The 18436-nt window shown below is 69.8% G+C and overlaps 2 protein-coding genes across 5 annotated transcripts; one reads left to right on the top strand and one right to left on the bottom strand.

The window, feature by feature from the left end:
* Positions 1-2205: 2205 nt before the first annotated feature.
* Positions 2206-10170, bottom strand: SLC6A8 (solute carrier family 6 member 8). The gene is made up of 13 exons (XM_067552391.1): positions 9357-10170; positions 6866-6997; positions 6538-6781; positions 6169-6301; positions 5762-5896; positions 5467-5570; positions 5246-5370; positions 4787-4899; positions 4574-4711; positions 4369-4471; positions 4085-4185; positions 3805-3975; positions 2206-3423 (listed from the first exon to the last, which is right to left on the bottom strand). The coding sequence occupies exons 1-13, from the start codon at positions 9637-9639 to the stop codon at positions 3280-3282; spliced, it is 1926 nt and encodes a 641-aa protein (XP_067408492.1). The 5' UTR covers positions 9640-10170; the 3' UTR covers positions 2206-3279.
* A 531-nt stretch (positions 10171-10701) lies between these two features.
* On the top strand, positions 10702-17793 carry PNCK (pregnancy up-regulated nonubiquitous CaM kinase). 4 transcript variants are annotated; one of them, XM_067552374.1, is made up of 12 exons: positions 10702-11140; positions 12641-12738; positions 12967-13098; positions 13281-13355; positions 13996-14134; positions 14517-14640; positions 14725-14800; positions 15018-15130; positions 15317-15395; positions 15472-15559; positions 16454-16563; positions 16915-17793. In XM_067552374.1, exons 1-11 carry the CDS (start codon positions 11057-11059, stop codon positions 16553-16555), a joined length of 1110 nt encoding a protein of 369 aa, XP_067408475.1. In that variant the 5' UTR covers positions 10702-11056; the 3' UTR covers positions 16556-16563; positions 16915-17793. The 4 variants fall into 4 exon arrangements, with proteins under 4 accessions (XP_067408475.1, XP_067408476.1, XP_067408477.1 ...); XM_067552375.1 differs by lacking the exon at positions 10702-11140 and adding an exon at positions 11470-11875; XM_067552376.1 differs by lacking the exon at positions 10702-11140 and adding an exon at positions 11471-11670.
* The last annotated feature ends 643 nt before the right edge of the window (positions 17794-18436 follow it).

Genomic DNA, 18436 nt, shown 5'->3' with positions numbered 1-18436 from the left:
AGGCCTCCTGGGTTCAGGGCCTGGGCAGCCACTGCCCCCTGCCCCTGTTGTGTCAGCCAGGTGGGGGGGGGGCAACTCTCTGCTGCTGGGGGGCCAGGAGCCCCCTTTAATTCTCCATGGGGTGGAGTGAGCACTTGTCAGGGCAGGGCCCTTCCCAGCAGGGGCTGCCCTGCCCTGCTGATCTAACACCAGTGGGGGGGGACCCTGGCCTCCTCCTGCCCCCCCCCCCTTGCTGTGGGGAATCCTTTTGCTGGGGCTTGGGCTGGTGAAGGGGGCAGCTAGGACCCCCCCACACACACCTGGGTGCTAAAGGCTGTGTGGGGGGGTGATAGTGAAGTGTGGGGCGTAGCCTGGTGTGCAATGTGTGGGTGAGTCAGGGCCATAGGGCACTGGGGAGGGGGGCTGGTGCACGTTGGACCCGTGAGTCAGGGCCACGGGGTGCGGCTGAGGCTGCGTGACTGAGTCCCAGGGCGTCTGGGGGAGGGGGGGGCTTGGCCAACTCCTCATGACTGTCTCCCCCAGCTTGTGGGGGCCAGGGGCCCAAGCTCTCTGTCTCAGGTGGGGGGGGCCGGCTCTCTAGGCTGGGGTCTGTACAGCGCCTGACGCAGTCCCGCACCCCAAGAAGCAGCCCTTAGCAAAAGTCCCTCAGGCCTGCCATGTTGCTGGCCCGGGATAGGGCCCCCCCGCCTCAGTTTCTCCCGCGGAGGCCTGGGCGCTGTGCAGCTCTGGCCCTGCCGGCCGGCTGGCCCAGGCCAAGGATAATACGAGCGGCCGGCGCCGGCGCCCTTCCCTGCGGTGCTGAGTCCCGCCCGGCTCCACGCCCCAGGCCAAGATGCATTCCTGGGCCCCTCTGCCCGGCCGGGAGCCAGGAGTCCGGGCCAGCAGCCCCTGCCCCCCCAGAGTCGGGGTGAGAACCCAGGAGTCCGGGCCGGCAGCCCCTGCCCCCCCAGAGTCGGGGTGAGAACCCAGGAGTCCGGGCCGGCAGCCCCTGCCTCCCCAGAGCCGGGGTGAGAACCCAGGAGTCTGGGCCAGCAGCCCCTGCCCCCCAGAGCTGGGGAGAGAACCCAGGAGTCCGGGCCAGCAGCTCCTGCCCCCCCCAGAGCTGGGGAGAGAACCCAGGAGTCCGGGCCAGCAGCCCCTCCTGCTCTTGCCCACCACCCCCTGCCAGAGCCGGGGAGTGATGTCGGTGTGAGGGAGAAGTGGTGGGGGGCGCTGGGTAGCGGGGTCCTGCTGTTGGGGGGGACGACCCAGGAATCCTGTTCCTCCACTGGCCGGGTGCAGGGCAGGCGGGGGGGTTTTGAAGCCGGGGTGGGACACAGGGTGAGCTGGGGGGGGGGCAGGGGGGGGGTGAGTGAGATTGTGTTACCCAAGGTGGGTGGGTGGGTGTGTGTGTGTGTGTGTGTGTGTGCGCCTACGAAGTTGTGTTACCCAGGAGGGTGCAGATGTGGGGGGGGGGGGGGGCGTTGTGCTCTTGTGCTGGCAGCCTGTTTTGGAGCTGGGGGGGGCAGTGGGGTGGCCTGGCCGGCGAGGGTGAGACCGGGGGGGCAGTCGCGGGTCCCAGCCCCGCCCGGCTGGGCCCAGACCCGAAGGGGGCCGCAGGCAGCGGGACGCAGCGGGTGTGGGGCGGGGAAGAGCCGGGGTGTCGTCCTGCTGGGCTCTGGCTCTGGGGGGCCCCGTGTGCGACAGGCGGGCGCGGCGCAGCCGGCAAAGCTCCCTGGGGGTCACGGGGCCATTGCCCGCCAGGCCAGGGCGCTCGCAGGACCACAGGGTCCTGCCCCACAGCCGCGTGCGTTGGGGGGGGGCTGTTGAATTAGCTGGGCTGTGTGGGTGTGGCGCTGTGGTGTGGTGTGGGGAGGTGTGTGGTGTGGTGTGGTGGGGGAGGGCTGTGGCGTGTGTGTTGTGTTGTTTTGGCAGTGGCTGTGCAGTGGGCCGCGGTGTGGTGCTGCTGGGTGTGGTGCAGACGGCGGGGTATTGTGTTAGCCTGGCTCGCTGTGTGTGTTGTGGGGAGGTGTGTGGCATTGTGTGTGGGGGTCGCTGCGCCCCCCCCCCCATGTGTTCCCCCCACACACAGACAGACAGACAGACAGGAGCCCAGCGTGTCCAGGACACACGTTTATTGCTGTTTCAGGCAGGAAATTAACATGATCACAGACGCGGGGCCCGCGGGGGGGCCAGGGACGGGGGGGGGGACCCGTGGGGGGGGCCAGGGACGGGGGGGGGCCCTGCTGGTTTGACACGACACACGACACGTTAAAGCTGCCACCGTGGAAGACTGAAGTGGCGGAGCTGCCCCGGCAGCGGGGGGGGCCTGGCCGAGGGGGGACGCGGGGTCAGCCCAGCCATGCCCCCCCCGTGGCTTACATCCCCCCGCTGCCCCCCGGCGGTCTGAGGTTGGGTTGGTACACTGATGGGTCGCACACACGTGTGCACAGACACGGACACACACACACACACACACACACACACACACACGTTCGCTCACACGCACAGACTCGCATGCACACACACACACACACACACAGATTCACACTCACACGGTTTGTCCTTTAAAACGCTCGCCCGCCCGCCCGCTCCTAGCGCCACCCCCCCCCAAGCTGTGTCTCGTTAGCGCTTTGTACAGCCTGGCAATTAACATTAATTAACGCCCCCCCGCCCCCCCTCCTTGGCAGCTGTTTATGGAGCTTCTCTAGAAAATGTGCAAAATATGGTCTGCGCTGGGGGGGTCGGGGGGGCAGCACCAGGAGAGGGGCAGCCAGGACGCCTGGGTTCGCCAGTGGGGGCGCAGGAGGCCCAGCAAGGGGGGGTCCTGGGGGGGGGGGGGGTCACTGGCCCCAGGGCTGAACTGATGAGGGGGGCCAGGGCAGCTGTTACCGTAATACATGTATTATAAGGGCCGGGTTTGCGCACTGGTGGCCCCCATAGGCGCACAACTGGGCCGGGCCGGGCAGCCCGTCGCTGTGTGCGACTGGGCAGTGCGGCCCCGCCCCCGTTGGCCCCCCGCCGCGTGACAGGCCCCCAGCCCCTCACACAGCTCAGCCAGCCAAGCGCAAGATCAGAAGGTTATGAAAGGGGGAAACTGAGGCACAGCGTGGGGCAGGGATAGAACCCAGGAGTCCAGGCCCCCAGCCTGGTGCTGCAATACCTACGGCAGCTGGCGGGGGGCTGGGTGTAGGGGTCCGGCCCCCCCGGGGGAAGCTGTATGACCGACGGGGCATGCATGAGGGAGACACACAGCCCCGGCTGGGGGAGGGGAACCCACGCCAGGGGCGGGGCTTGAGGTCACATGACGCTCTCCAGGATCACGACTTTCCCCTTGTCCTCAGCGCCCGGGCTCAGAGTCGTCAGCGCCCCCCTGTCCCCCGCGGGCAGCTTGTACTCCAGGTGGTGCAGCCCCCAGACGGGCTGGGTGAGCCGGTGCCAGCGCTGGGGGACAGAGAGAGAGACAAAGGGTTAACGGCACCCAGGCGTCCGGGATCCCAGCCCCCCTGCCCCGCGCTGGGGAGAGGACCCAGGCGTCCGGGATCCCAGCCCCCACCCTGCCCCGCGCTGGAGAAAGGACCCAGGCGTCCGGGATCCCAGCCCCCACCCCGCCCCACGCTGGAGAAAGGACCCAGGTGTCCGGGATCCCAGCCCCACCCCGCCCCGCGCTGGAGGAAGGACCCAGGCGTCCGGGATCCCAGCACCCACCCCTCCCCACGCTGGAGAAAGGACCCAGGCGTCCGGGATCCCAGCCCCCACCCCGCCCCGCCCCATGCTGGAGGAAGGACCCCGGCGTCCGGGCTCCCCGCCCCGCGGTGGGCTGACCTCGGGCAGCGTGCCCTTGGCGCGGCTGAGCTGGTAGAGGGCGCAGAGGGGCACGCAGAGCACGGAGCTGAGCGTGAAGGCCCAGCCGATGGCCTCGCCCCACCAGGGGTAGATGTAGGTCTTGTTGTACGTCAGCGGCTTGTAGTAGGCCAGGTTGAAGAGGAAAATGCCCTGAGGGAGGCAGGACACGGAGGGTTAAACGCCTGCTCCAACCACTAGCCCCGCCTTCCCGGCCAGGGAAGGAACCCAGGCATCCGGGCTCCCCGCCCCGCCCCCGTACCAGGCAGATGAGCGGGGTGCAGACCATCCAGCACCATTTCATCCAGGGGAAGGGCCGGTAGCCGATCATGCAGGCCACGTCGTCCATGAACCGGTCGGCACCTGTGGGCGGGAGGGGAGTGAGAGAGCCAGCAGGGACCCCCCGCGGCCCGGAGCCACGGGCCCATCACCCCGGCATCCCGCCCGGAGCCACGGGCCCATCACCCCTGGGCTCCCCCCAGCCCCACCGCTGCCCCTCACTCCCGCCCCCCCCCCCCCCCCCCGGCCCGGCCCCCCGGCGCTCACCGTACACCCAGGCGATGACGACGCACTCCCAGAAGGCCTGCCACAGCAGCGTGGTCCCGCTGGCCGAGTAGTAGTCAAAGAGCTGGAAGACATACATGCCCCCCTAGGGCCGGGCGGGGCGGGGCGGGAAATGAGAGGGGCCCAGCCCCACGGCCTCGGCTGGAGCTGCCCTCGCTCCCGCCCCGCAGCCCCTGCCCCACGGTACCTCGGTGACCATGGAGAGGTCGAGGAGGAAGCAGAGGGCGCAGGTCAGCGCCACCGTCACCTCCCGCTGGAACCGGAAGGAGCAGCCAGGCGGGATGAAGTCCAGGATCCCTGTAATGAAACCCTCCACACCCACGAACTGGGGCGGGGGGGGCCAAGAGCGTGACTCCGGCTCTGCCCCCTAGGCCCCGCTGCCCCCGGGGGCGGAACCCACCTGGCTGTCCAGGCCCAGCAGCAGCAGCATGACGAAGAAGAGAGCGGCCCAGAGGGGAGCGACGGGCATCAGGGTGACGGCGCGGGGGTACGCGATGAACGCCAGGCCGGGCCCTGGGGAGAGAGACCGGCATAGAACCCAGGCGTCCGGGCTCCCCGCCCCCCCCGCGAGATGGGAGAGAACCCAGGCGTCCGGGCTCCTATCCCCCCCCAGCCGGCAGGCAACCCAGGCGTCCGGGCTCCCCCCCCAGCCAGCAGGCAACCCAGGCGTCCGGGCTCCCAGCCCCCCCCAGCCGGCAGGGGACCCAGGTGTCCGGGCTCCCAGCCCCCACCCCCAGCCGGCAGGGGACCCAGGCGTCCGGGCTCCCAGCCCCCCCCCCAGCCGGCAGGGGACCCAGGCGTCCGGGCTCCCAGCCCCCCCCCCAGCCGGCAGGGGACCCAGGCGTCCGGGCGCACTCACCGGACTCGGCCACCTTGGCGATGTCCACCCCCTGCTCGGCCGCCATGAAGCCCAGGATGGAGAAGACGACGAAGCCGGCGAAGAAGCTGGTCCCGCTGTTGATCAGTGCGAGAATGATGGCGTCCCTGGGGGAAGGGGGGTTAGTTGGCAGGCTGGGGGGGAAAGGGGGGACCAGGGGAGGGGTCCCGGCCAGGCGCCCCCCCCACCCCACGTGCTCTCACTTGTAGCAGTCGTTGTTGAAGCGGTTGTAGCTGCCCAGGGCCGTCAGCGCCCCCAGCCCGATGGCGTAGGAGAAGAAGATCTGCGTGCCCGCGTCGATCCACACCTGCCGGGAGACAGCGCGAGAACCCAGGCGTCCGGGCACCCAGCCCCCCCGGCCCCTCGCCCCTCCCGGCCCCGGGCAGAGAACCCAGGTGTTCGGGCGCCCAGCTCCCCCCCTTCCCCGGCCCCTCTCCCCTCCCGGCCCCGGCCGAGAACCCAGGCGTCCGGGCGCCCAGCTGCCCCCGCGCCGGGTACCTGTGGGGAGCCCAGCTTGGACCAGTCGGGCTGCAGGTAATAGAGGATCCCGGCGCCGGCGCCCGGCAGGGTCACGCCGCGGACGAGCAGCACCACGAGCACCACGTAGGGGAAGGTCGCCGTGAAATACACGATCTGGGGGCAGGGGGGCGTCAGGGGGCAGCGCGAGGCCTTCTCCCCTGCAGCCCCCGGCCGGGCCCCCAGGCTGAGCCCCTCCCCCCAGGGACCCCCCACCTGCCCAGACCCCCCACCTTAGAACCACAGAGTTGGAGGGACCTCAGGAGATCTAGTCCAACCCCTGCTCAAAGCAGGACCTTCCCCCCCAGGACCCCCACCTGCCCCTCCCGCCAGGGCCCCCCACCTCCTCCCCCCCGGGCCCGCCACCTCCTCCCCCCCGAGCCCCCTACCTTGCCGGTGGACTTCACCCCCTTCCAGACGCAGAAGTAGACCAGCACCCAGCAGGCCAGCAGGCAGAGCGTCACCTGCCAGTTGATGGTGCCCGGCGCGTCCAGCCCCCCCGACAGGCGCAGCACCTGGTTCCTGCAAGGGGGGGCAGTGAGCGCGGGGGAGGGGTGTGTGTGTGGGGAGGGGGGGGGGCTGCCGGCTCAGCCTGCACGGGGCAGTCGGCCGGGGCCACAAAGAGGGAAGCCACCGGGGGGAAGCGACTGTGGGAGGGGGCCGTAGCCCTGGGGTGGGGGTCGGTAGCCCTGTGGGGGTTGGTAGTCCCAGGGCAGGGTCGGTAGCCCCAACGGGGGTGGGGGGGGGGTCGGACTCACTCCCAGAACTCCAGCACGGGCGAGCGGCCGTCGGGCGGCTGGGCGCAGCTGGCGCTGGCGTTGGCGCTGGCGTTGGCGGGGGGGCCGCAGTCGTAGCAGGCCGGCGTGTTCCAGGCGTGGCCGCAGGCGGCCCAGGGCAGCGGGCTGGCGAAGGAGCTGGCCAGGTAGTAGCAGCCCCAGGCCAGCACCATGATGTAGTAGGTGTTGCAGTAGAAGACGATGACCATGGAGGCCAAGCCCAGCCCTGCGGGGCAGGGAGCGGAGGTCAGGGGGGCAGGGGACAGGGGGGGGCCTGGCCCCTCGGGGGGGCTGGCTCGGGGGGGCTGACCTTTGAAGAGCGGCGCCACGTTCCACACGTTGATGCTCCCGGCTTTCATGAACTGCCCCAGCGAGATCTCCAGGAAGAAGATGGGGACGCCCCCCAGCAGGGCGATCAGCAGGTAGGGGATGAGAAAGACGCCTGGGGGGGGGGAGAAACGGCGTCACGCCCGACCTACGGCCCCAGCCTGGCCCCCCGGCCCCGCCGGTGCCCCTCACGCCCAACCCACGACCCCCCAGCCCTGCCCCGCCGGCGCCCCCCAGCCCCTCGCTCACAGGAGCAGGTGTGTGCGTGACCCCGGGCATCTCTATTTATAGCCCAGTGCTTGGCTGGATGCCTCTCCCCCCCCTCCCCACGTAGGGGGGTCCCCCCCCTCGGCTAAGAGGATAATCTGTGGGCTGACTCCCGGGGGATTATGGCTGGCGAGGGCGTGGCCCAGGACAGGGGGTCCCACGTGCGGCCCCCACGGCAGGACCCACCCCTGGGAGGTGCCCGGGGTTCTCGTCCCCCCAGCGGGCGGGGAACAGGCTCGGGCGGGGCAGAGCTTGGCGTGTGGGCGCTGGGCCGGACGCCGGGTCCCAGCGCGGTCGCACCCGCGGCTCCCCTGCGAGATTCCCCTTTGTACACCCCTGGACCCAGGCGCAAATGTGGGCCCCGCGTTGTTCAGCTGATGCTCCCCCCACCTCTTTCCCAGGAGAGAGGCCGCCAGCCCGGTCGGCAGGGGCAGGGTTTGACATTGGTTATCAGACCCCCCCATTCCCGCGGCAGACTAGAGACAGCGCGAAAACCTCCCCCGCCTGCCCGAGCAGCTAGTGGGGAAGAGGACGCGTCCAAGGGGGCTGGGTAAATAACGGCTCCGTCCGGAGCCGGACGCGCGGAGAAGGCAGCAGCGGGGTCGTTCTGAGCCGAAAATGCAGCTTCCGGACGCGTGGGGTGAATGGAAAGGCGCGGAAGACTCGATTTGGGCTACGTCCGGACGGGCGAGATTTCTGGCAGATTGGAAGGTCGCTGAAAGTCGTCTGGGCTCGAAGAGTGAACGTTTCTTCACCGTGGGAGCAGCTCGAACCCCTGGAGCAAACCCACTGCCAGGCCGAAGCTGAAAGGGGGGGAAGGTTTCGGCGGCTCGAGGCCGGTTTCGGGTTGGAAGCAGCACATGGAAAGCTCAGGAAAAGATCCTTGCAGCTAAAAACTGAACCCTTGAAACTTGGCAAATAAAAAGGTGCAAAACTCCAGTTTGGTCCTGGATCGAAAGGCCGTGAAAATGTTCGTGACTCGCCAGATGAGAAAAGTCACAATTTGGGAGGCAAAAAGGAAGATGGAAAACGTCCAGCACAGAGCAGGTTACCCCATTGCCGGTAAACACGGAGCTGGCAGAACCTTTGCTGGATCAGAAGGAAAACGTCAGCTGATCTGCACCGAGAACAAAACCTCCCACATGCTCAGTGAAGGGAGAGGTGGGAAAAGGTGACTTCGCGTCCGAACCGCAGCCCGGCTCCCGTGCGGTGACGCCGCGCTTCGTTTCGGGGCAAGACGAAACTTGGTGGAATTTGTCGGGCGTCGGAAAGTGGCAGAAATCCGCCCGGGGCCGGCCAATGAAACGCTCCAAAAAACCCCAAGATGCGACAAAACATGAAACTTGGGCCCAGTTTTGCTGAATTCCAAGAATGAGAAAAATTCGATTCGGATCAAACCGAAGCTCCCCTTTGTCCCCCGTGGAGACAGAAACCGCCTTCCGCAGGCGCCACTGAAAGCAGACGGGGCTTGGAACCGGACCGGGCCAGGTTCCATCTTCTCCAGGCCTCTCTCGCTCAGGGATTCGGGGCTGAACCGAGGCAGCGAAGCCGCCCGGGTGGGGCAGGCCCGGGGCCCGGCGAGGGCGGTCGGTGACGCAGGGGAGCTGCCGCGGGCCCGCCGTGGAGCGCCCCAGCCCAACTGCAGAGCCAGGAGTGGCTCCCGGGCCAGAGCCCCCCGAGGGGACGTGGGCGAGAACCAGCCGGGCAGCCGATCCCCCGCGCCCGGGGCCGCGTTTCCCGCCCTGGGCACAAGCGAGGCCTGGTTTCCAGGGCGGGTGTGACAGCGGGTGTGAGCCTGAGTCAGCCTCAGCACGTGCCGGGGGCAGCGGTGGGGCGGGGCGGGGGACAGACAGACAGACAGTGGGGGGCCCAGAGAGATAGAGGGGGACGGATGGGGGTGGGGGGACTGGTTCCATCCACGGGGGTGCCTGGGGCACGTGGGGGGGAGGGCGAGTGGGGGTGGGGAGGGCCCGTGGCTGGCTGGGGTCTCACAGGGCAGGGACTGGGGAGGCCCCTCCCCCCACCTGTGCTACCCCCTCCTTGCCCTGCCCCACACCTGGCCCTCCCCCTGCCCTTCCCCCGCCCTCCCGGCTGTACTTTGCCCTGCACTTACCCAGCCGGGCAGGGGGAGAAGCCGGGCGCCCCCCACCACGAGTCCCCCCCGGCCCCCCACCTCCGCCGAGCCCCCCCAGCCCCTGCCCCCTCACCTCCGCCGTTCTTGTAGCACAGGTAGGGGAAGCGCCAGACGTTGCCCAGCCCCACGGCGAAGCCCACGCAGGACATGAGGAAATCCATCTGCCGGGTCCACGTTTCCCGGGGGGGCGGCAGGGGGGCAGCAGTTGGGGGCAGCGGGGGGGCCGGCAGGGGGCTCCCCCGGGCCCCTTTGCGGCCCCCCCCCAGCACCAGCCCCCCCTCCTCCTGCTCCTGGCACATGACCCCCCCCAAGGGGACACTGTACACCCCGTTCTCCAGCAAACCCCCTTTGTTCATGGTCCGGGGGGGGGTCGGTGGACGGGCAGCCCCCCCAATCTAGGAGGTGGGGGGGAGATCCGGGTCTTGTGGGTGGAAGAAAGGGGTGCAATTAAAATCTCCCCCCTTGCAAAGAGGGGAGCTGAGGGGGGCAGTGCGGGGGCCGGGGGGGGGGGGCGCACGAGGAGTTCCCCCCTCCAAAATTTAGAAGGCAGGGGGCCGGCTGCGGGTCTTGCCGGGGGGGGGACAGAGGGTGCAATCGAAATCTCTCCCCCCCTTGCAAAGGGAGGCACTGGGGGGAGGGGCGCCCGGGGGCCCGGGGGGAGGGGGCGCTGCGGCGGGGGGGCTCAGAAGCAATCCACGAAGCACTTGAAGGTCAGCCTGAAAAATCTCATTGGGGGGTGAGAACCGGGGCAGCCCCCCCGGGCCGGGCCGGGCCGGGCGAGGGTCCGAGGCGAGGCGAGGCGAGGCGCAGTCGGTGCGTGGGGGGGGTCGCGGTGTCCGGCTGTCCTCGGTCCCGCTGCCCGTCTGTGTCCGTCTGTCCCCGACCTGTCCCCCCCCCGCGGCTTTATAGACAGATGGGGGCTGACGTCACGGCAGCGTCACGGCTCATGGGCCGCCCCCCCCGCAGCCCCCCCCAACCCCGCCAGGGAGGGGGAGGAGCCGCTATTTCGGGAGTAGCGTGTGACTGGGGGGGAGGGGGGGGAGAGCGCTGACCCCTCCCCCCGCCTCAGGGATTCCCCTCCCTCCCCCTCCCCCCGCTGCTGGGATCCCCCCGACCCCTCCCCCCGCCGGTGGGATCCCCCCACCGCCCCAGGCTACTACAGACCCCCCCGGGACTCCCCCGCACTCCCTGCTGGGATCCCCCCTCCTCCCATAGCAGGGGGCCCGGACGCCTGGGTTCTCTCCCCGGCTCTGGGTGGGGAGGGGGGGGCTGGCGGGGGGGGGGCAGGAGCCCGGACGCCTGGGTCCTGCCCGGTAGGTGCGGCAGCGGGAGTGTCGGGAGCAGGGCGCCCTCTGGCGGCCGCTGCCCGCAGCAGCTTTAGCCCCGCCCCCCGCGCAGGCCCCGCCCCCCGGCACCTCTGGATGGGCCCGGATCGCTCGGGGTCCCGGCGCTGGGGGGACCGGCCAGGGCTGGGGGGACTCGTGGCCCCCGGCCAGGCAGAGACGGAGGCCGGACTCCTGGGTTCTCTCCCCGGCTGTGGGGCCTGGTGGTTAGAGCAGAGGGGGCCGGGAGCCCGGACTCCTGGGTTCTTCTCCGCCTGGCTCGCGGGGTCTGGTGCTTAGAGCGGACTCCGTCCCGCCCCCTGCCCGCTCTAACCACTAGACATCCCCCCCCCCCGCGCCGGGATGGAGAGAACCCAGGCGTCCTGGCAGCCCGGATGGGAAACAGCCGCCGTCTCTGGTTGGCTTCCACCAACTCCCGCAGCTTCCTTACATGGCAGGGCTGTGGGGCGAGGGGGGAGCGGGGGGGCGAGGGACGGATCCTGAGCGGAGCTGCAGGGGCGCAGGCCAGCGGCTGGTAGGTGCCGGCTTCCCACGGCAGCGGGGGCTAGTGGCTACAGCGGGGGGAGCCCGGACTCCTGGGTTCTCTGCCCGGCTCTGGGGGGGGCGTGGGGGTTATGGGTTGACGGGGGGGGGCCGGGATTTGGGGAGGACGCTCCGGTGGGACGGGGGAGGGAGGGTCTTTCTGGTGTCTGCCGACCCCGGCATACGGACAGACAGACAGACAGATGCCAGTCACGCAGCCCCGGGGGGTGGGGGGCTGTGTGGGGGCGGGCGGGGGGTAGGAATAGGTAGCGAGTGTCGGGGGGCGGCGTTTTAGCTCCAGGGATGGGGTGTGGGCACGTGTGTGTGTGTGTGTGTGTGTGTGTTGTGTGGGTGGAGAGCTGCGGTGTGTGGGGACTATCTGGTGTTGTGTTAGCTAGGTGGTGTGTGTGTTGTGTGGGTGGAGAGCTGCGCAGTGTGTGGGGGTTTGCATTTGCCTGACAGTGCGTGTTGTGTAGCTGGACAGATGCATTTGGGGTTGCGGTCGGTTGTGTGTTTGTGATGGTGCGTGAGCCGGGGGTTGTTTGTGGATGGAAGCTGTGTGCATTGTGCGGTGTATGTGTGTGTGATATTGTGTGACAGGTGTGTGCATGCACGCTGCATTCGTGGGTTGTGTAGAAGCTTAGCTGCAATGTGCGGGGGCTGCGGGTTGGTTGTGTTAGTCTGGCTGTGTGTGTTGTGGAGGTGGATGGCTGTAGTGTGTGTACAGGTGTGTGGTGTTGTATTAGCCCAGTGTGGCTGGGGTGGGGGGGCTCTGTGGCTCGGGGGCGGGCTGATTTGGGGCTGGTGTTGCTGTGTGTTGTGGTTGTCGCTGTGCGTTGGGGAGGCTGGCTGGAGCTGTGTTGTGTTGTGTTGGGGGGGGTGGGTTTGTGAATAATGCACCAAGATGGAGCATGTGTGGGGGGGAGTTGTGTAACGGGATCTGGGCCCCCCCACCCCACCCCTCCCCACACGCCCCAGTCTTTCCACACCCCCACATGCCTCCACGCACCCCACATCCCACCAGCCCCATCCTCCTCTCCTGCCCCACACACCCCTATAACACACACATCCTGAACCCCTCCCCCCCCCCCCGCCCCCGGCTCGACCCCCCCCCCCAACATTTCACCCCCATTCCCCTTTAACGCCCACCAGCAGCCATCTTTTCTGTCTGCCATACAGGAATTAGCCAGCAGGCCCTGGCCTGACTGGTTGGGATGCAGGGGGGGCACCCCAATCTGTGGGGGAGGGGCTAGCACAGACCCCCCCCCCCAGGACCTAGAGAAAGAAGACAGTTTCTTCTGCACAGCCCCATAGGAGAGGTTCCCCCCCCCCCCAATTCATGCCCTGCTCGTGTGTCTGGGCCTAAACCCTGACAGGTTTCGAACAGGACACCTGGGTTCTGTCCCGGCTCTGGGAGGGGAGTGGGGGCTAGTGGTTAGAGTGGGGGGGGGGCCGTAGTGCCCATTGGGTGCTGACATCCCCGTCTCTGCAGCTCCCCGGCCCGGACCCGCTCGCCATGCTGGGGAAGCGCCGGCGGGAACCTGTCGAGGAGATCAGCTCCGTCTACGACATCCAGGAGAAACTGGGGGCGTGAGTCACCCGGCGCGGGGGGAGGCAGGGGGGGCCAGGACCTGGGGAAGGGTGAATAGATGGGGGGGCAGTCTAGTGGTTAGAGCAGGGGGGCGGGCTGGGGGGAGGACTCTGGGGGACGCACCCCCTCTCCAGCGTCTCTGTGCCTCAGTTTCCCCATCCCTGCAAAGCTCTGTGGGGTGTGGGGTGCTGCCCCCACGCAGAGGCGTAGCGGTGTCTGTCTCGCAGGGGGGCCTTCTCGGAGGTGTTCCTGGCCCGGGCGCGGGACTCCCAGCGGCTGGTCGCCCTGAAATGCATCCCCAAGCGAGCCCTGCGGGGCCAGGAGGTGGCCGTGGAGAATGAAATCGCCGTGCTGAGCAAGTGAGGGGGCCGGGCGCGGGGCAGGGTGGGGGGTGGCCTGGGGTGTGTGGGACAGGGAGCTGTCGGGGGGGGGGGGGCAGGGAGCTGTGGGGCGTGTGGGGGGCAGGGAGCTGTGGGGGGTTGGGGGGCCTCGTGGCTGATGCCACAGGCCCCCCCCGACCCGGCGCTTCGCTCGGTTGCAGGATCAAGCACGAGAACATCGTGGCGCTCGAGGACGTCTACGAAACGCCCACACACCTGTACCTGGCCATGCAGCTGTGAGCCCGGACGCCTGGGTTCTCTCCCCGGCCCTGGGAGGGGCGGGGGGAGGCTGTGAGGGGGTCTCCCAGGGCCAGGGATCGGGGTGAAGCCGGCCAGGACTCTAGTGAGTGGGGCTCCCCTCACGGCCCCTCAGCATTACCCCCCACACTTCACCACAAGCGCCCCACAGCAAGTCCCCCAGGCTGGGGGGCCAGGGGAGCCCTCATGCCCCCCCCCCAGGGCCCAGCCCCCACCTGCAGCCAGGGTTTTGTGGGCGCCCGGGACCCCAGCGCACCCCAGACTAAGCAGAGGAGTGAGGCAGTTCCAGCAGCGACCCCCTGGGCAGCCCCAGAGCCCCATTCTCGGGCCCTGCCCCATGCACCCCCCCCCACTGGGGCCTGGCCCTTCCCACCAGCTGCCCCCGGCCCTGCGCTCCAGTGTCTGGCAGGGTCCGGGCTGCGGCCGATGCCCCCCCCTAGCCCCACCCTCTCGGGGCCCCAGCAACGGTCGCACCCTTCCCCCAAGCCCGAAACACACAAAGGGAAACTGAGGCAGACGCCGCACTCAAGGGAGACAGCAGGAATATCCCCACCGCATCACAGGGGCCAGCGGTCGGGGCGGGGGGCTGAGGGTGACCCCCCCTCGTGTCCCCGGCAGGGTGACGGGGGGGGAGCTCTTCGACCGGATCATTGAGCGGGGCCACTACACGGAGCGGGACGCCAGCCGCCTCGTCCGCCAGCTGCTGGAGGCCGTGCAGTACCTGCACCAGCAGGGCATCGTGCACCGGGACCTCAAGGTGAGGGGGCGGGGCCACCGGGAGGGGCGGGGCCACCGGGAGGGGCGGGGCCACCGGGAGGGGCGGGGCCTTAACGGCACCTGGGGGGCGGGGATTCAGGGAGGCCAGGAGGTGGAGCCCCTGGAGAGGGCGTGGTCTCAGAGGGGCAGAGAGTGGAGGGGGGCCTGTAGGGGTCTGGGGGGGGCTACAGGGCACCGGGGTGGGGGGGCTGTGGGTGAAGCTGTAGGGGGAAGGTGGGGTGCAGTGGGGGGCTACGTGGGGAGGAGGTTTGGGGGGCAATTGAGGGCCATGGGGGGGGAACCATGACCCCCTGCTCCACAGGACATGGGGAGGTCCCTCCCCAATGCCCCCCGCCCTCAGCGTGACCCCGCCTGCCCCCCAGCCCGAGAACCTGCTCTACGCGACGCCCTTCGAGGACGCCAAGATCATGGTCACGGATTTCGGCCTCTCCAAGATGCAGTCGGACGGGGTCATGGCCACGGCCTGCGGGACGCCCGGCTACGTGGGTGGGTGAGGGGCGCGGCGGGGGCGGGGCGGGGGCGGGCAGCGTGGGGCGCCGGGCGCAATAATTCCCGTCTCTGCCCCTCCAGCGCCCGAGCTCCTGGAGCAGAAACCCTACGGGAAAGCCGTGGACTCCTGGGCGCTCGGCGTCATCTCCTACATCCTGTGAGTCACCTTCGGGGCAGAGAACCCAGGCGTCCGGGGCGTACCGCTGCCAGGGCTCCCACGGCACGGGACCCAGGCGTCCGGGCTGGCATCTCTGGGGAGGGGAGGAGAGATGGGGAAAGGGACCCTGGCGTCCGGGCCGGGATGCAGGTGTCCGGGGGGGCTGTGTGGGGTGCTGCCCCCCGTGCGCCCCGTTTCTGATCCCCGTGTCCCCCAGGCTGTGCGGCTACCCCCCCTTCTACGAGGAGAACGACGCGGAGCTCTTCGCCCAGATCCTCAAAGGGCATTTCGAGTTCGACGCCCCCTACTGGGACGACATCTCCGAGTCGGGTGAGACCCTGGGGGGGGGCCCCCAAAATGGGGGGGGGTGGGCCCCGTGGGGCAGGCGGGGAGAGGGATGGAGGCTTGATATAGGGCTTGATATAGGACCCTGTGGGGGTCCCTACATGGGCCGGGTGGGGAGGCGGATATGGGGGTCCCCCATAATGCTCACTGGGACACCCCCTCTCCCCCCAGCCAAGGATTTCATCCAGCAGCTGCTGCAGCGGGACCCCGAGATGCGCTACACATGCGAACAGGCCCTGCAGCACCCCTGGTGAGCGCCCCGGGAAAGGGAGGGTGGGGGTCCCCCCCAGAGCCCCCACTGACCTTTCACCTCTGACACCCCCCAGGATCTCGGGGGACACGGCGCTGGACAAAAATATTCACAGCTCCGTCAGCGCGCAGATCCAGAAAAACTTCGCCAGGAGCCAGTGGAAGGTGAGCCCCGGACGCCTGGGTCCCGTTCCCTGAAGGTGGGAGTGCTGGGGGCTGCCTAGGGGTCAGCCGTCCTGGACGCCTGGGTCCATCCTGGGGAGGTGGGAGCTCTGGGGGGCTCTTAGGGGTCAGCCGTCCTGGACGCCTGGGTCCCATCCTGGAGGGGTGGGAGCGCTGGGGGGCTCCTAGGGGTCAGCCGTCCCGGACGCCTGGGTCCATCCTGGGGAGGTGGGAGCTCTGGGGGACTGCCTAGGGGCCAGCCGTCCCGGACGCCTGGGTCCATCCTGGGGAGGTGGGAGCTCTGGGGGGCTCTTAGGGGTCAGCCGTCCCGGACGCCTGGGTCCCGTCCTGGGGGGTGGGAGGTCTGGGGGGCTCTTAGGGGCCAGCCGTCCCGGACGCCTGGGTCCCGTCCTGGGGCGGTGGGAGCTCTGGGGGGCTCTTAGGGGTCAGCCGTCCCGGACGCCTGGGTCCCGTCCTGGGGCGGTGGGAGCTCTGGGGGGCTCTTAGGGGTCAGCCGTCCTGGACGCCTGGGTCCCATCCTGGGGGGGTGGGAGCGCTGGGGGGCCCCTAGGGGCCAGCCGTCCCGGACGCCTGGGTCCCGTCCGGGGGGGTGGGAGGTCTGGGGGCGTCTTAGGGGCCAGCCGTCCCGGACGCCTGGGTCCCGTCCTGGGGGGGTGGGAGGTCTGGGGGGCTCTTAGGGGCCAGCCGTCCCGGACGCCTGGGTCCCGTCCTGGGGGGGTGGGAGGTCTGGGGGGCTCTTAGGGGCCAGCCGTCCCGGACGCCTGGGTCCCGTCCTGGGGGGGTGGGAGGTCTGGGGGGCTCTTAGGGGCCAGCCGTCCTGGACGCCTGGGTCCGTCCCGAGGGGGGTCTCACACAGGCCGTTCTCTGCCTCCCCAGCGAGCTTTCAACGCCACGTCCTTCCTGCGCCACATTGCCAGGGCGGGGCCCGGCCCCGAGGCGGAGGAGGGGGCGCCAGGGGGGCCGCGCAAGGACTGGTGACCCCAGAGGTGAGGCTGGGGCTTGGCTCCGCCCCTGTCTAGCTACACCCCAATATGCATACAGGCCACACCCCCTGAACAGCCACGCCCCATCTCCCTGGCTTAGCCCCGCCCTCCCATACAGGGGTGCTGGAGCCTGGGTCCCCCCTCCCCTCCCCTCCCCCAGTGACTCCTGCCAGGTCCCCCCTCCCACAGGGGCCCCCCCTTCTGCACCCTCCCCACCCCTTCCCCTAGCCATGCCCCATACCGGGCTCCCAACCAGCCCTGCCCCACAGCTACCTCCCATCTGCTCCCCTGGCCCCCCCCACTCCCTGGGCCTGCCCCCCAGGTGCTCACGGTCTCCCCCTTTTCTCCCCACAGGTGCTGGCGTCTGCATGAGCCGCTCGCCTGCATGACGGCCCCTTCCCCGGCCCCAGCCGCCCCCAGTGAGGACCCCTGCACTGGGGGGGGGGGTGGCCTGGGACCACAGCCCCTCCCCCAGGCCTGGAGCTGGGGACCTCTCCCCCCTCCCCCCTGGGCACCACGTCTCCCCCCCCCCCCATCGCACTGGCCCTAGGGGCTGCCAGAGGGAGCTGGGCACGGCTGGGGGGGGCTAGAAAGGAGAGACTCAGTCCCCCCGCCCCCCCCCCGGTCCAGAGCACCGGCCTAGCTGGGGGCGGGGGCAGGGCTGGGCTAGCAGGGGCTGCAGGGGGGGACTGAGGGGCACCGGCAGCGCTGGGGGGGCCGGGCTGGGGGGCCATTTACATCCCATGATCTGCCTGTAATAAAACCGTCAAACCAGCCCCACGGAGCAGGTGTCAGCACCGGCCCGGCTGCCCCGGAGCCCGCCTGCGCCCCACGGCAGAGCCCGGTGGCCAGTGCCCAGCGCCAGCGTTGGGGACAGAGCGGGGGGAGAACGCGCGTGCCAGGGGGCGTTTGCTGGGCCGCCCCATGGCCAGTGGGGGGCTGGGGAAGCCCCGATGGCAGGTCTGGGGGGCTGGGGCTTCGGGCTGGCCGGGCAGCAGGTCCAGAGACCCGCCCACCTGGTGCTGGGTGCGAGGCGAGGGGCCCAGCCTCCAAGACCCCAAACCATGGGCGTGACTAGCCGAGCCTCAGTTTCCCCACCTCCTGCCAACCCTTCCAAGTGGGTGCCGTGCCGGGGGGGGTCTATCCCAGTATGGCACCTGCTGCCCTGGATCAAACCCCGGGGCCCGCCTGCCCCCGGTGTCCTGCCCCCCGGTACAGACGCAGCCGAGTGCAGTTGCCCCCCGCCCCACGGCCGGGAGCGGCGCCGGATCTGTGTCTACACAGGGATGGTGGGGGGGGGCGGGGCAGGGCATCCCCGTCGTGGGGCTCCAGGCTGAAGCCCCCCCCATGGCGCCCGCCCCAAGGACGGTGACCCCCGCCGGGTGGCGGGGCCGCGTGGGGCTGGCGCTGGGCCCGTGTGCACCGGGCTGCCCAGAACCGGCTCGGGGTGTCGGGGGCCGCGCCTGGGCTGGGGGAATTGCGGGGGGCCCTGGTTGGAGCAGGGGGTGGTCCGTGGCCCCCTCATGACTTTGATGACACTGGCCCTGCGGCTGTTCCCCGTTTGGGGGGTTGAGGGGGGCGGGGCGGGCCCCCCCCCGAATACTGCCCCCCCCCCCGATACCTGAACCCAAGCCAGGGTAACCGGGGCACCGTAATGCTCCTAGTAACGTGCATGTCATAATGGGGCCCGAGCTCAGCTACCGTAATGCTGGTGGTTACGTACCCGCCATAAAGGCGCCCTGCTTTCGATACCGTAATCCTGCTAGAAACGGGCATCCGGAATGCCCCCCCCCCAGTCTTGGCGGGGAGCTCCAGGAATTACCATAGTACCACTAAGAATGGGCACTACACAGTGGGCCGCTGGGGGCGATCGTAA

Source organism: Emydura macquarii, unplaced genomic scaffold (assembly GCF_026122565.2).
Source record: "Emydura macquarii macquarii isolate MOO-44397 ecotype Brisbane River unplaced genomic scaffold, CSIRO-AGI_Emac_v2 contig_1386, whole genome shotgun sequence".
Lineage (NCBI taxonomy): Eukaryota > Metazoa > Chordata > Testudines > Chelidae > Emydura > Emydura macquarii.
This window is presented reverse-complemented; position numbering and strand designations above follow the sequence as displayed.